General features: G+C 32.9%; 1 protein-coding gene across 2 annotated transcripts in view; it reads left to right on the forward strand.

Moving 5' to 3' along the window:
- LRRIQ1 (leucine rich repeats and IQ motif containing 1) overlaps window positions 1–17,054 on the forward strand; it is a 219,139-nt gene that overhangs the window by 61,451 nt on the left and 140,634 nt on the right. For both annotated transcript variants that reach the window (XM_072724514.1, XM_072724515.1), the window contains exons 15-16: window positions 14,169–14,348; window positions 16,474–16,920. In XM_072724514.1, coding sequence (XP_072580615.1) covers window positions 14,169–14,348; window positions 16,474–16,920 — 627 coding nt within the window. The remainder of the gene's footprint in view (window positions 1–14,168; window positions 14,349–16,473; window positions 16,921–17,054) is intronic.

The raw sequence follows: 17,054 nt of genomic DNA on the forward strand, positions 1-17,054 counted from the left end.
TTAGGAGACTTCTAATATTTTTTCTCTTTTTTTTAAAGATTGTATTTTATTTGAGAGAGTGAGAGAGAGAGAGCATGAGCTGAGGGAAAGGGAGATGGAGAGGGAGAGTCAAACCGCCTGCTGAGCAGGGAGCCCAACACTCGGGGCTCAATCCCAGAACCTGGGATCATGACCTGAGCTGAAGACATACTTAACTAAGTCATGCACTCCTAATATTTTCTCTTTATAAGTGGTTTTCAGTAATTTTATTATAATGTGTTTTGCTGTGGTTTTATATAGATTTACTCATCTTGAATCTGATGAATTAGAGGTTTCCATAAAATTAAAAAAAAAATGGCCATTATTTTTTCACATATTTTGTCTGCCTCCTTCCTGTCTTGTCTTACTAGGATGCCAGTTTCACCAATATTAAATCACTTGATATATTCTAGAAGTTGCTATTGATCTGTTCTTTTATGTATTTTATACTTTTTTTCTGCCTGTACTTCACTCTAAATAGTTATTGCCATATCTTCAAGTTCTCTGATATTTTCTTCTTATACATTTATTTTGATGTTAATCCCATCCAGACTTTATCAGTTCAGAGTTCAGATACTATGTTTTTCATCTCTAGAAGTTTCATTTTTTTTTAACATTGCCATTTCTCTCCAAATCATGCTTGTGTTTTCCTGAATCTTCTTGAACATATGGAGAATATTTATAATAGCTGTTTCAAAATCCTTGTCTGCTAGTTTCATCATTTGTATCATTTGGGGGTCTATTTCTGTTGATCCCCCCAATTCTGGGTCATATATCCCCGATTCTTGCATACTGGATCAATTTTTATTGTATTCTGGACACCTCAAATTTTATGCTGTTGACTTCTTAATTTGGTTCTTTTTCTTTAGGCAACATCTATTTTATTTCTGATGTGCAGCTAATAAGTTACTTAAAATTGGTGAGATGCTTTTAAAGCTTGCTTTTAAGTTCTGTTAGGGATGTCTCAAAGAAATGTTTAGTCTATTGCCAATTTAGCTTTACTGCTATGGCACCGAATTTTTGAGTTTTCTCTCTGGTACCTAAAATACCCTTTCAACTTTGGCTGATATGAATTACTTCCAGCCCTATATGGGTTCCAATAATTTTTCTATCTTTTACTTCCCCCTAATTCTTGCCTTTGGCCTTAAGTGGTTTTCTCTCATACATCCTCAGATCATTAATCATTTACCCAGGTCCAAGTGAATTAAATCCCAGAATTCTGAAAGACTTTGCATATGTCCAGTTTTCTAATATTGCTGATGATTCTGACCTAAACTTTTGTCTCTCTTTATGTCCAGCAGCATGCATTTGTAAGATAGTCTAACATGATTTATTGTACATTTGACATTTATATCATGTCAAGTCATGGGCACATCAAGATAGAACAAGCTAAGACTAGACAGGGCCTATAGCCTAATTTTGCAAGATAAGTTTGACAACACACTAAGTACAGAGAAAGGAAAATAGGTACTGAAATTCAGGTGGGGAAACTTACTTCAGAATCATCAGACTTTGGATCAAATCTGTAAATCCTATCGATTTGATTAGATAGTGAAAATACAACATTTATGAATCAAATATAGACAAGGAGGAATGTATAATTGAAAAGAAAGTTGTTGTGACATCTGATCCTAGGGAAGAAGCAGTTGAGTCTTTGTCGTGATTTGACATTCCTGTGATGTGTGGCCATAGCCAGGAAGATCCTGGTTCTGATGACTTCCAAAGGAATGTATCTTACAGAAGAATCAATAATCTGGTGATGTTTAAAATTTCTCTATCTAACTATATCCACTTGTAAACAACATAAGAATATCTAGGAGGTAGTCTCTTTCCCTCCCTTGTCTGAGCCCATTGCAAACCTCTGACACTCTTTTTCTACACATATTGATTATTATGAATTTGTTAATTGATCTTTGGTTAATAAATAGCATTTTTATACCAAGTCAAATAACTGTGTAATTTGCTACTTGTTGATAGCCTGTGTATCACAGAAGAGTTATTATCTTTGCTAGAAAATCTAGTTTTATATTTTCTTTAAAGCTCAGTTTCCACATAAATTTCTGAAGTTATACTGTTTTTTAAGGAAATTGGTATGCTTTTACATGTTTTAGAATAGAACTTGTCAATTTCTACTTTAGAAACATCTATTTCCAGGTGCAATTTAAGCTGTTAGTAAAGAGGAAAGACTACAACCCAGTGAAGTGGTTTTCAAAGATGTTTCCCTAGACAAGCAACTTCACCATCACTTGGACACTTGTTAGAAATGCAAAATTTTGGACACTGCCCATACTCACTTAATCAGAAACTAGGGGATGATGTTTAGTAAATTGGTGTTTCAACAAGCCTTTTGAAAGATTTGATGCACACTAATGTTTGGAAATCACTGTGTTTTTAAACTGTTCCTGCCCCATACTGTATGATATGATAAGTAACAACTTTCCTATGTGTCTGAATCCTCACTGGTAAAATGAGGATCATAATAGTACCTATTTTATGGGGTAGTAATGATAATTGAATATAATACACATGTTTTGTTGGTAACAATTCATGGAACATGGTAAACATTCAGAAATCTATTATTTTCCATGTCAAGGCTAACCACACTATGGGCTCTTATTACATCACCAAATATTTAGTGTATGATTACTACCTCCAGCCAATGTCCTAACATTTTAGACACTCTAAAGGAAATTCTGTGCACTCTGGGATTTCAAAGCATGTTTATAATCTTGACAGGGATATAAAATATATGCAGAAATGATAGCCATGACAGCTAATAGTGATAGCAAATGCTGTCATGGTGTTTCCTTTGTATCCAGCATTGTTCTCTCATTTAATATTCACAATATGCCTAATGAAATTGCTACCTATTATTCACATTTTACAGGTGGGGGAACAATCATATAAAGGCTAAATAACATGCCCAAGGTTGCACAGCTAGCTAGTGGAAGAGCCAGGATTTGATGTAATCAAGCTTCAGTTTGTGCTCTTTAACTGTTAGATTTCAGTACCTAATACCAGTGTCAGATGACTACTGTAGGCAACAGATATGCTTTAGAAATCCCACCTTAATTTAGTGTGTCCAGGAAAAACTATCATTCCCAAAGAGGCAAACTTTGGGTTAAACCTCAAAAGTTTGGTAAGGTTTAAAATCAAGTTAAAAGGAAAAAACAAAAGCATTTCTTATGGAGAAAATATCTACAAAAAGGAGGAAATATGATAGGCAAGGTTAGGTTTTGGTCTATTTAGATGTAAGGTGGATGTAGTACCTTTGGAAGGAAGTAAGAAGTCAAGTGTGTACATTTACAGTGGGTCAGAGAATGGGCGATATATCCACATATTACTCCACAGCAACTCTGAGTTGGGTTCTATAATTATCATTCTGATTTTACAGAGGTATTTACTAAAGCTTGGATTCCTTGTAATTTGCCCAGTTATGATGTAAGTGTCAACGAAGGGATTTGAGTTCTAAAGCCTGGAATTTAAATACTATGCTTAACTGTTTCACATGATCTATTGCTAACAAATTGTAAAGGGCCTCGTGTGCTAAAGGTCTCCTTTATCCAGCGGTCATGGAGAGAGCCTGTAGGATGCTACATATATGTATAGACCTTGTGAGTAAACTGCTCAGGTGCATGTCTAGTTCCACCACTTCCCAGCTGTTTGCCTTGTACAAGTTACTTAACTAGCTATGTCTCAGTGTCTTTATCTATAGAATGGATATAATAATAATAGCTACCTCAGGATTTATTCATTAAGGTAATATAGGTTGTACTACATAACAAACCCAGAAATCTATGTCGTTTAATACAATAGAAGTTTATTTTTTGTTTATATTGAGTCTGATGTGATGAGTTCAGCCTGTCTAATGTAAGCAGACTCAGAAACTCAGGATACTTCCATTTTGTGGCTCTGTGTCGTATGACTTCAATATAGTATGACTGTTTTAGGTAGTAGATTCTGGTGAGAGAGATGGGAAGAAACCACAAGGAAAGAACAACTGATATTTAACAACTCTGCTCTCAAAAGTGGCATTGAGAGACACCTGGGTGGCTCAGCAGTTGAGCGTCTGTCTGCCTTCAGCTCAGGGCATTATCCTGGGATCCAGGATCAGCCCCCTCACTGGGAGCCTGCTTCTCCCTCTGCCTATATCTCTGTCTCTCTGTCTCTCATGAATAAATAGATAAATCTTTAAAAAAAAAAAGTGGCATTGATCACTTGTCACATTTTCTACTGGCTGTAACCAGTCATAAGGCCAAACTAATTGCAAAAGAGGCCAGAACATGTAGAGAAGAACATCAGCATCAGAGTAGGCCAGCAGTCTTTGTGAGGACTAAATATGTTAATCCATAAAAGCATTTTATATTTGTGCCTAGCATATAGCACAGTTGATAAATATTAGCCATTATTTTTAAGAAGCTATAGAGAATTTTTGAATAGTTGTATGAAAAGGAAAATAGGATTTGGGAAACTTTTTTTCAGGAGTGAAGTAATAAAAGATTAGGGAAAATGGCCAAATTAAATGTTATTAGAGGGTCCAGGCATTAAAAAGTGGCTAAAATTAAGTAGTGGAAGTAGTCCCAGATTATTGTACAGATCTTTCTAGTTTAGAACTGGAAGAGTGACTTTAATGTGAGTTACCTTCTTTACAAAAAGAAGAGTAATTATGTCTAAAAGGCTCTGCTTGGCAGGTGATATTTTTTTAAAATATTTTATTTATTTATTCATGAGAGGCACAGAGAGAGAAAGAGAGGAACAGACACAAGCAGAGGGAGAAGCAGGCTCCATGCAGGGAACCCGACGTGTGACTCGATCCCAGTTCTCCAGGATCACGCCCTGGGCAGAAGACAGCGCTAAACCGCTGAGCCACCTGGGCTGCCCAGGTGATATTATTTATAATGAAAATATCTGATGGGTTGTTCTTACATAGATATTTTTATTTTCCTAGGTAACCAAATAAGCTGTGTGTGTAATACATATGTATATGATATATATGTATATGTCATAGATGACCAAAATTATTTATTGAAGGAATACCTTATAGAATTTTACAGTACAACGTGTCAAAGGTTGAAAAAATTTATTTCAGGCCCTCTGAGTTTCTATTGAATTTTTTAAATTTTACTTTAGTGATTGAAAGTATTATTACCTATAAATTAACAATTGATCTTATTATTGATGCAAGCCCCAATCCCAGACCCTGGGATCATGCCCTGAGCCAAAGGCAGACAGTCAACCACTGAGCCACCCAGGCGTCCCTCCTTACACTGAGGTTCAAAACACTATTTCCTAGGTTTGGGGTCCTCATTTTTATTCATTTTTATTATTTTATTTATTTATTTATCTGTTTGTTTATTTATTTATTTATTTGAGAGAGAGAAAAAACATAGATGAGCTGGGGGAGGAGCAGAAGAAAAGGGACAAGCAGAGTCCACACTGAGCACAGAACCTAATTTAGGACTCGATCTCAGGACTCTGATCATGACCTTAGCTGAAATCAAGAGTCAAATGCTCAGCTGACTGAGCTAACCAGGCACTCCTTTGGGTCCTCATTTTTAGAAAGCAAAACTTAGAGTGAAACTTACTACATAAAAGTGAAGTGTCCAAAAGGCTCTGCTTGGCACATGCTATTATTTATAAGGAAAATACCCAATGGGTTGTTTTTAGGTGGATATCCTCATTTTCCTCAGTAACTATACAGACCAGATATATGATAACAAACAAAAATAGGTGGTTGTGCCCAATTTACAGAGCAAGCTCTTTAGGGGACATGGTTTTTCAATTAGACATTGTGCAAATAAACATGGATTCTCTTGCTGATCTAAATTTCCATTCAAATAGCTGCCATGTTGCCAGTTGCAATAACTAGAAATAAACCTGTGTCCCAAATAATCTTTGAGTTTACTTATGTTTTTTTGCATGAACAATAAATACTTAGTTTGTTGAATAAAATAAGCTCACAGTAAAAAATATTGATATAAATCTATTTAAATATATAAAGATAAATATTCACATTTTACCACTACCCTACTACTAAGTATCATATTTTACAGTTTTAAAGAAAATATTTAATTAAAAATAATATTGAAAGAAAAATACGGTATTTATATTATAAACATGTACACTTATTTAGTTATTATAATCTCTATGTTTAAATGAACTTTACCGGACCTGATTAATAGCAACTTGAAAACTTTGCTTATCAAATTTCACTTTGATCAGTTGGCCTAGTACAGCTCTCCTCTCATAACTTCAAGAAGAGATTCAGTTATCTAAAGGGTTTAAAATCTAGTAATCTATAAAATATGGAATCGTTAATGAAAAGATCAAGTCAAACTTTAAGCAGTGTGTTCCAATGAACTTTACATAACCCCTTGATACCAACAAAGGGATTAGTTATAGATTTTCCCAATTGGCTTCTTACTTTCATGTCTGGCCAGTGATAACATGAACAAAACTGATGTGCTAAAAAAAAAAAAAAAAAAAAAAAAAACTCTTTTTAAAACTTAATCTACAGACTCAGCTTGGAATCTCCTTTGGGAATGTGATTCATTCATTAATGATTAATAGAGCCTCTTAAGCGACAGAATATTCACCAGGAAGTTTTCACTAAATGAAATATTGATTCAGCCCTTGGCCCGGAGGAACCCAGCTGGAAAAACTAATGCTGAGATCTCACAGTATCCTTATACTTCATTTCCAACATGAATCAACTTGTTACAGTACTATCTACTATATTCATCATAGACTCTCATAAGGCTGTATTTGCACTTAAGGCCAGCTCATTGCACTGCTAATTTATACAGATCTGAGAACCATTCCTTTAAATAAATAAATAAATAAATAAATAAATAAATAAATAAATAAGAAACAGTGTTTAACATAAAACACTGAATCTAATCTGGATGTTTTTCATATAAATCAAAACTTCAAGATATTGTCATGCTCTTTAAAAGCCAAAGGGGGCTCCCAGTGCACTGGCGCACCTGGACCTCCACAAAAAATAAACAAATAAAAAAAATGAAAAAATAAAAAATAAAAAAAGCCAAACAAACTGAACTTTTATATCCAAAGAAGTTTCAAATATTCTCACTCCAACTGTTTGGAATCTCTTTTTATATAAAGGTGACAAATGTAATATCAAAATATTTTTGATGTAAAAATTCAAGACTGTAGATCCACATTCTCTATAATTACGTGTAGCTAGCTACACTATTGTACATGATGATATCTATGTCAATCACCATGTCCAAAATATAGTATTTGATGACAAAATTATCATTTTGCCCCTTGCTAATCTGGTTGGTTAACATCCAAACAACTTCCACATAGTGCCACTTGCAATATCTAGAAACAAACCGAATAGCCTGTATTACATTTGCATATATTTATTTTTCATTATTTTCATTGTCCGGAGCATAAAGAGTTGTTTTATTAAATATAATATACTGGTGGTAAAGTATTGATCTTTACATTAATCTGATAAAGCAAATTCTTTTATTTTTACTTCTAGGATTATATTAAATTATTTAGTTAAAATGGCTTTTCATTTTGTCATCAATTCTTTTTTTTTTTTTTTAAAGATTTTATTTATCTGACAGAGAGAATGAGAGAGAGCGCACAAGCAGGGGGAGGGGCAGAGGAAGAAGGAGAAGCAGACTCACAGCTGAGCAGGGAGACAGAGGCAGGGCTCCATCCGAGGACCCTGGGATCACAACATGAGCTGAAGGCAGATGCTTAAGTGACTGAGCTACCTAAGCGCCCCTGTCACTAGTTTTTTCTGAATAGAAAGCTGGTTCAATATGCACTCTGTAACTTCAGTGTTACAAGAATACTTTTCTAAGAATCTTTCATACCATTTATGTAAAACCAATGGTAATGTTAATCAGTAAATAGATTGTTGGAATATAACTGTCCAGGCCTGTAGTATCTCTTATTTTAGCAAATTCTCTGACATACAGGGCATGCTACAAGCTTTTAAGTAGGACAATTTCCAAATGATTAGAACTACAGAGTTGTTTTTCTAAGTGTAACCCAGAACATCTCTGATTTATTTTATATATATACATTTTAAAGATTTATTTATTTGAGAGACGAAGAGGAGAAAGCACATGTGGGCATATGCACAAGACAGGGGAGGAGGGGGACAGCAGGAAAGGGAGAGGGGAAGTGGACTTCTGCTGAGCCTAGAGCCTGATAAGGGGCTTAGTTTCAGATCATGACCTGATAGCTAAGAGTCAAATGCATAATCCTAACCACCTGAGCCACCCAGGCACCCCCCCATCTCTGATTTTATTACAACTCACAACTCTGTTGTAGTCTATTTTCTTCCCAATGCAGTGGTTCTTAATTCTTTAAGGTACATAAGAAAGGCTCTATTTTAAAAATGAAATTCCCCAGAACCCACCATCTTTGGGATAACTGAATCTACTACTCAGTCATAAGGAAGGAAGGAAGGAAGGAAGGAAGGAAGGAAGGAAGGAAGGAAGGAAGGAAGGAAGGAAGAAGAAAGAAAGAAAGAAAGAAAGAAAGAAAGAAAGAAAGAAAGAAAGAAAGAAAGAAAAAAAGAAAGAAAGAAAGAAAGAAAGGGAGAGAGAAAGAGGGAGAAAGAAAAGACATCTTGCCAGTGGCAAGGAGTGGATGGAACTATAGGATATTAAAAAAAAAAAAAAGGAACTAGAGGATATTATGCTAAGCAAAATAAGCCAGTCAAAGAAAGACAATTATCATATGATTTCACTCATATGTGGAATTTAAGAAACAAAATAAAGGAGCATGCAGAAGGGAGGGAGAAATAAGACAAGATCAGAGAGGGAGACAAACCATAAGAGACTCTTAATCATAGGAAACAAACTGAGGGTCACTAGAGGGGAGGGGGGTAGTGGATGGTGTAACTGGGTGATGGACATTAAAGAGGGCATGTGCTGGAATGACCATTGGGTGTTGTATAAGATTGATGACTCACTGGACTCTACCTTGAAACTAATAATATGCTATATGTTAAGCAATTGAACTTAAATTTTAAAAATAAGCAATAATTGGGGGGAAAAAAGGAAAAACATGAAGACTCCTTCGAGATCCCAGGACCCTTTCAGGGGGCTTATGGGGTCAAAATCATGCATGCATGCATCAAAGATGGGTTCAAAATTTAGGATAAACCAACCAATGGACTGTAAGATAACGGGGTGCAAAATATTCCTCAGTATGGTTTCAGGTACCACACTGCAACTAACCTTTAATAAACTACTACTTGTTAAGTTTTGGTGTAGTGGCACAAAAGAATATCTTCAATGATCTGAAAGGGCTACTAAAATTCTCTTCCAGCCCCCAAAATAATACTCTTCCACTTTCCAACACCACATCTGTATGAGGTCAAATTTTCTTTATATACTTTGATCAAAATAATATATTGCAATAAATTAAAGTAAAATTTTAAAAAATTAAAAAGCATCCCAGGTACTACTGATAACAGTAGTTCAAGGACATTCTTTTCAGAGACACTGCCCTGCAGGGTTAAAGACACACATAGAAGGATCTAGCCTTGAATTTCCATCCCTGTGGATTTAGAGAGTAACTAAGATAAAAAATAGAGACATGAGACGCTGTGGCTCTCATGATAACAGCATGAGTATTTTCTTCCTTTTGTTGACACCTCCTCAATTAGACAAAATGAGACCTGAAAGATAGCTCTTCAAGTCTTAAGTGTTACTTCATCTGCACTATCACTGTAGGTCCAATATCCTATTGAAAAGTTGTTTAGGTCCAACAGCTTACTGTTTTGTTTAACCAGAAATGACTGTACAATAGAAATAAACAAATCAGCCTTACCTAACTCTTAAGATGTCCAATTTACAATAAGAAAATCTGATTTATCTAATTTTCCTTCTAAGATATAACTATTCAAAGACCAAAGCCTGCTATTAGCGTACCTCATTCCTTCTCTGGTCAGGTCCACTCTGGAGACCAAGATATCAGACAGAAATTGGCTTGGTACCCCAAAAAATTAGAACTGTTGGATTATCTAGGGCTAGTTTCATCGTTATTGAAGCCTTATGTTTACTTTTCTGTATTTTAGAAGATATGATCTAAAGAAATAAGATCATTAATAAGATTAGAGCATCTCTTTTAGGATATATGAACACCTTTACAGTTTTAACTTTTAATGCCCTTTATTATCACATTTCAAAAAAATATCACATCTTTATTTCATATCTGTCATTTTATAGCTATAAATAAGTTATTTTGACATTACAGTCATGTCTTGAAGAAAAGTTGACTGGATACTTTGAGAGATATTTAGAATGCGAAGTAGCTTCATTAGTAAAGTAAAAATAATTTGATTGGATAGAATATGGATAGTTAATCTCTCTGTTATATTTTAATTATTACCAGCTTCATTTTCAGAGATTAACCTTTCCTTGCTTTGATGATAGCCTCAGTCAAAAATTTTATGTTATATTTAATATTGTACCTATGTAATTACCTCTGGTTACTTCATCACCCCTGTGATGAATAGCTATTATCTTAATTAGCATTCTGCTTTTGAACCACATCTAAAAATGAATCAAAACAGAAACACAAATATATGCTACTTATTTAACCTTTTGTGGTAAGTGTGGCTTTTTATGATATGAGGAATATTGGTAGCTTCAAGCCTAAGAAAAGCCTTAAGAAAGTTTAAAATACATAGGCCTAAATTTTCATTTGATCTTAGTCAAATGAGTGATGAACCCAAGTTTTCTTAACTAGTTTACACTCTTAAACATTGTAAAACATCTGAAAATTATCTTGAAGAACAAAATCTATTTGTGTTCCCTCTTTCCTTACTTAAATACCTATAAGAAAAAAAGGTATTATTTTTCAGAGAGTAAAGGGAGGTGAGGGTGGTAAATTAATCATGTGTCCCCAATAAATGAAAAACTGTAGGATTCTTCTTTTCTTTCTGTGTTTTAATTGAAGGAGATGTATTTATACCTCTCGTGGTTATCTTTTATTAAACCTAAGACTATTAAGATCATAACTATATGTAGCAATGTGTTATGACTTTATTGACCATTGGCATTTGTCCCTTAATAGACCCCACTTCCTTTATTTATATATAAATTATACATAAATATATAAAATATAAATTATATGTATTTATGTTAATATATAAAATTATACTTTACAACTGTGTTTGTATAAATGGAGATATTGACCCTGACTATCATCTAGGTAGAAGAAATAACTGACTGGGGTTTTCCTTCTTAAACTTTTGCATTTTAGTAATCTTATCTTGCCATCCTTCATTTAGTTTTTAGGAACTGTGTTTGTTTGTTTTGTTTTTTAATTTAAAAACTTCATTTTTTAAAAGATTTTATTTATTTATTCACGAGAGACACAGAGAGAGAAAGAGAGGCAGAGGGAGAAACTCGATCCCAGGTCCCCAGGATCAGGCCCTGGGCTGAAGGTGGTGCTAAACCTCTGGGCCACCTGGGCTGCCCTAACATCCTGCATGTTTCATATTTTTTAGAGAGGGTTATGTTAGCAAAATTAAGCAGAAAATATAGAGAATATCACCTACACACTGTCCCCACATATGGACAACCTTCCCTACTATCAACATCCTGCACTAAATTAGTATACTTATTATGATTGATGAAACTACATCAACACATCACCTGAAGTCTATACTTTACTTTAGGGTTTACTCTTGGTATTGTGTATTCTATGGGTTTTGACAAATGTATAATGACATGTATCCATTATGTAGTAGTTTTATATAAAACAGCTTCACTGCCCTAAAAATGCTGTATGCTTTGCCTGTTCATCCTATCCTCCACCTTAATACTTGGCAAACATAGATCTTTTTACTGTCTTCATAGTTTTCCTTTTTTCAAGAATTTCATGTAGTTGGAATCATACAGTATGTAGCCCTATCAGATTGGGTTTTGTTTTTGTTTTTGTTTTTGCTTAGTAATATGCATTTAAGATTTGTCCATGTCTATTCATGGCTTAATAGTTCATTTCTTTAGTGCTAAATAATTTTCCTTTGTATGGATATAACACAGTTTACTTATCCTTTACCTACTGAAGACATTTTGGTTGTTTCTGGGTTTTGGCAATTGCAAATAAACCTGCTGTTAACATCTGTGTGGGGATTTTGGTGCAGACATCATTTTTAATTCATTTGGATAAATCCATTTAATTCATTTGGATAATTCAGCACATTGCTGAATTAGAGTAAAAGTATGCTTACTTTTGCAACATACCAACCTGCCTTCCAAAGTAGCTACACTGATTCTGCATTTCCACCAGCAATGAATGAGTTTCCTTTTCTTCACAAGAGTTTCTGTTTCTTTAAGAGAGTTTTTGTTTCTTCACATCTTCACCAGCATTTGAAATTGTCTGCTTTTTGGATTGGACATTCTAATATATGGATAATAGTATCTTGTTATTGTATCTTACTGTTTGTTTAGTATCTTGTTATTTTAATTTACAATACTCTAATGACAAATAATGTTGAACATCTTTCATATGCTTACTTGCCATCTGTATATCTTCTTTGGTGAGGTGTCAGCCCATTTTTTAATTAGTATGTTTCTTTTCTTATTGTTGAGTCTTAAGATTTCTTTTTATATTTTTATAAGAACGCTTGATCAGATATTTTTCCCATTTTATGGCTTGTCTTCACCTTCTCTTGACATTTCACAGAGCAGAAGTTTTTAAATTTAATGAAATCCAGCTTATCAGTTATTTCTTTCAAGAGTTGTGTCTTAGGTGTAATATCTAAAAAATCATCATTATACCCAATGTCATCTAGATTTTCTCCTGTGTTATCTTCTAGGAGTATTATAATTCTGCATTTTATATTTAGGTCTGTGACTCATTTTGAGTTAAATTTTGTGAAGGGTACAAAGTTTGTGTCTAGATTCACATTTTTGCTTGTAGATATCTATCTAATTGTTCAACATCATTTACCTGTGCTCCATTGTATTGCCTTTGCTTCTTTGTCAAAGATTAGTTTATTCTATTTATGGTGTTCTACTCCTGGGCTCTCTCTTCTGTTCCACTGATCTATTTGTGTGTTCTTTTGCCAGTACCATACTGTCTTGATTACTGGAGGTTCACAGTAAATCTTGAAGTCAAAAGTGTTAGTCTTCTAATTTTGTTCTTTTTCAATATGGAATTGGTTATTCTTGGATTTTTCCATCTTTTTATAAACTTTAAGGTCAGACTGTTGACATACACAAAATACCTTGATGGTATTTTTAGTAGGATTGCATGCATTTAATCTATAGATCAGATTGAAAAGAATTGATTTCTTGACAATATTGAATTTCTTATCTCTGAAGATATCTTCATTGGAGACCTCTCTATTTATTTAGTTCTTTGATATCTTGTAGCAGTTTGTACTTTTCCTCATAGGAAATGTTAGTTTTTAAATAAGGGGTTTAATTCATTTAAGAAGTCCATTTTACTCCTGTGACCATTAGTGGCCTTGTAAAAGAATCCCAGAGTACCCCTATGAAAGGTTGGGAAGTACTTATTAAATGGCTAGGTTTGGTGGACAGCTCTTGCTGTCTGGCTTGGTTTTTCACAGCATTAGACTTTTAAATTGATACAGACTTTTGCTCATACCTCAAAGATTCTATTATTATAATCTTTAGCAAGATTCAGAAACAAATATAAGTTTATATTTTTCAGATCCTGATAAACAGGGTGATCTCTTACTGGTCTTGTTTTGGCTCTATTCTTAAGTATGTTTTATCAAGAGAAACAATTAATTGACCTCTATTTCTGAAATAAACAGCTAATTTTAGTAATATAATTATATTATCATCTTTTTAAAAGGATGTATCTGATGTTATTCTTTATATATTGTAGCTTTTTATTTACTCCCACCTCAAGTTTCCAGCTTCTTAAATTTACCACTTGTATTATAGAGGAAAACCGTTAAGTGTTTGTCAAGTCTCTAAAACCTAACTTTGTATATGACATGATACCATAAATTTTTTTAACAAATTTAATGATATTTTCTCTACAAAATCAATAATGGCATTTTCTGAGATATACTCTGCACTTAATATTGTTTAAGTAAAAGGTATACATTTATTTTAGGTATAAACTCTCCTTTTCAAGATTATTAAGTTTTTTCCTGCTTTCAATAGGCAATCTCTCCTGAAAATGTTACCAGCTCTAAGAATCCTCAATGGTGAAATACTAAATCCTTACTCAGAATGGCACACTGAAGAATACTATCAACCTGAATTAGGACGTTTTGTGGTATTTTGTCAGTCTCAGATTCAAGAATTCAACTCACTAACTGAAAGCTATATTACTGGGAGAGGGTAAGACTGTTCTCTTCCCCTTGTCATAATTTAGAGAATTAATGCAAATTATGTAATCATTAAGAAATACTCTGATTAATGTAATGTTACTTTTTTTGGATTAGGACTATGTGTTTCAGGGATATTCTTCTTTAAAAAACATAATTTAAGATATAATTTAAGTGCTAAAATATTAGATAAAATAAATGAAATCATGAGGATAGTTTCAAGACAATAATCTATTCAGTAAGTCATTCAATTAATCACTCAAATTTATTTGACAGTTATTGTAGGTAAGACACACAAATAAGCTAAGTATTACACTTTATACTCAATTCACAGATCAATATAAGAGAAAATGAAACAAACAGTTACAATGGAATAAGGCAAGTTTTATAATACATATGACCTTTATTCTGTATTAAGTTTTATTGTACATGTGTTATATTTATATATTAAATTTAGGAGACCACAGTAGAGAAAAGCAGTCAACACATATACATATTCAGAAGAACAGACGCTAAGTTATAAAAGAAAGAGAACTTCCCATTCCCCATCCCAAATTCAGAGTGTGTTAGTATGAATGAATTATAATCGATCTTTCTAAAACTGTATTTTCTAATTTGCATTGCTCCAGAAAACACAAATGAAAAAGGAAAACGATTTCATTTTTCACTTATGATGATTTTCCATTTTAACTGAATTATAACTGTAATATGTAAAATTCCTAAAGTTAATCATTAAATTATAATCATAAATTATTGTTCTTTGCATATTCATACATGCACATCTATATATGATTTGTTTTCTATCTAAATATTTTTGAATATAGTCTATTCAGATTAAAAACAAATCTCAGAACTTTAAAAATAATTCCAATTGTTACAGATAATTAATGTTTACTTTTAAGAAATACTAAGGTTATTTATACTTATCTTTGTGAAAAACCAAACTTGTATCTCTTTGCATATGTGTGATAATATGCAATTTTTGTATATAAAGGTGACCCTGATATCCCTCATATTGAAATGTAGATTTCTCAGTTTCTCTGTATAATCTCTTCTCTTTGCAGCTTGTTTCATTTTGGCATTGATAATGGAAAATAGACTATATTTTATATTAATGATAAATGGTATTGAATTTAACACCAATCATAAGTACTTAAAATTCCAATATTGAACCGAAACTTTTCTGCCATTAGTAGTCACCAAAATGAATGAAATATAAAATATCAAAAATATATTGGAGGAGCCTAGGCTAATGGCTAATAATACCTTTGTGAACACAGCACTGTTTATCTCTATATTTTAGGAAATATAGCTTTCATTTTGTATGGTATGGTTGAAGGCTTTATATTTATTTACATCCTGCATGTTTCAGGAAAAAAAATAAGACGTTGTGGCTATATATTAAATACAATCAGAAAATACACATTTGAAGTAAATAAATTATTAAAAAATAAAACAAATAGGGGAAGATAAATAAAATGTAGCCAAGAAAAAGTTTCATACAGATACAAAGTCCTTTACATTTGCTATTGAGATCCTCAAATCTGGCAAACAGAAAGTTTGATTAATTACATAAGCCATAACCTCAATAAGAGAAAAATTCGACGTTGTTCAAGAGAATCACCATTTATGCCTTAAAGCATTTGAATTCTCTTTGCAATGGATTCTTTTTCCAGAGAAAAAGGGGAATGCAAACTTTCCCATAATATAAGTTCTTTGTTTAAAAGTCCAATACAAATATTTTGCATGGCAAGAGTCAATGTAGAAAGTACTTTTAACTTTGTTTCATAAATAACTTCTCCAAATTTAGGCAGCCATGATTTCTCATGTTTATGGTAGTAAAAGCATGGATTTTTCTCATTCAATTGTACCAAAAATACCTAGAATAAAAATGGTTCTAAAACTTCCAGACATTTTGTCTGGATTGATGGATCTAAATTAGCTAAACAAATATTTTCAAATTTTGTTAGAAATGAGATAAATTTCTATATAAACAACAAGAAATAAAATTTTTAATAAATGTTGTAGTAAGGCTTAATTTTCATGTCAACCATACAAGGGAAATTTCCAAAACTTTTACAAATTTTAACTTTTGCTGATTTAATTCTTATTATTAAATGTCTTCATTATTTGTTTAGGAATTTTGTCACACTGGATGCTGCAGAAAATCTCTGCCAGTATTTTAAGAAATTAATGACACTTAGTAATGAATATCGATATTCACATGAACATGGGAATGTAAGTATCACCCAAAGAGAAGAATCAGAAGCCCAGCAAAATCATTTGGCCCTTACAAATAATGATAGCATATTGCAAAATAGAGTTCTCCACTCTTGTGCAGACATATATAAACTGGGCTCACCAGATACTTCTGAGAAATGGATGAACTCTGATTCCAGTCATTCCACATTAACCAACTCCTTACATGAAGATACAGAAGGACGAAATCAGGAAGAAATAGTAGACCAACAGAAAGAAGACAGCAAATCAAACAGTATCCCCATAAAAAGAATACCATTCATGAAAACAATAATGACAAGTTCTCTGCTGAGGAAGTGCCAGAATATTGAACATCATAAAAGAGTGTAAGATTTATAGATCATTTTTATACAGTTGTATATTCTTTATTTTTTTATGGATAGTCTCAGTCAATGTTACCAAGTGATAATTTGGTAAAAGATTTATATCACTATTGTATTTTAAAGTAATTCCCTGAATT

The sequence above is a fragment of the Vulpes vulpes genome, chromosome 10, assembly GCF_048418805.1.
Source record: "Vulpes vulpes isolate BD-2025 chromosome 10, VulVul3, whole genome shotgun sequence".
Lineage (NCBI taxonomy): Eukaryota > Metazoa > Chordata > Mammalia > Carnivora > Canidae > Vulpes > Vulpes vulpes.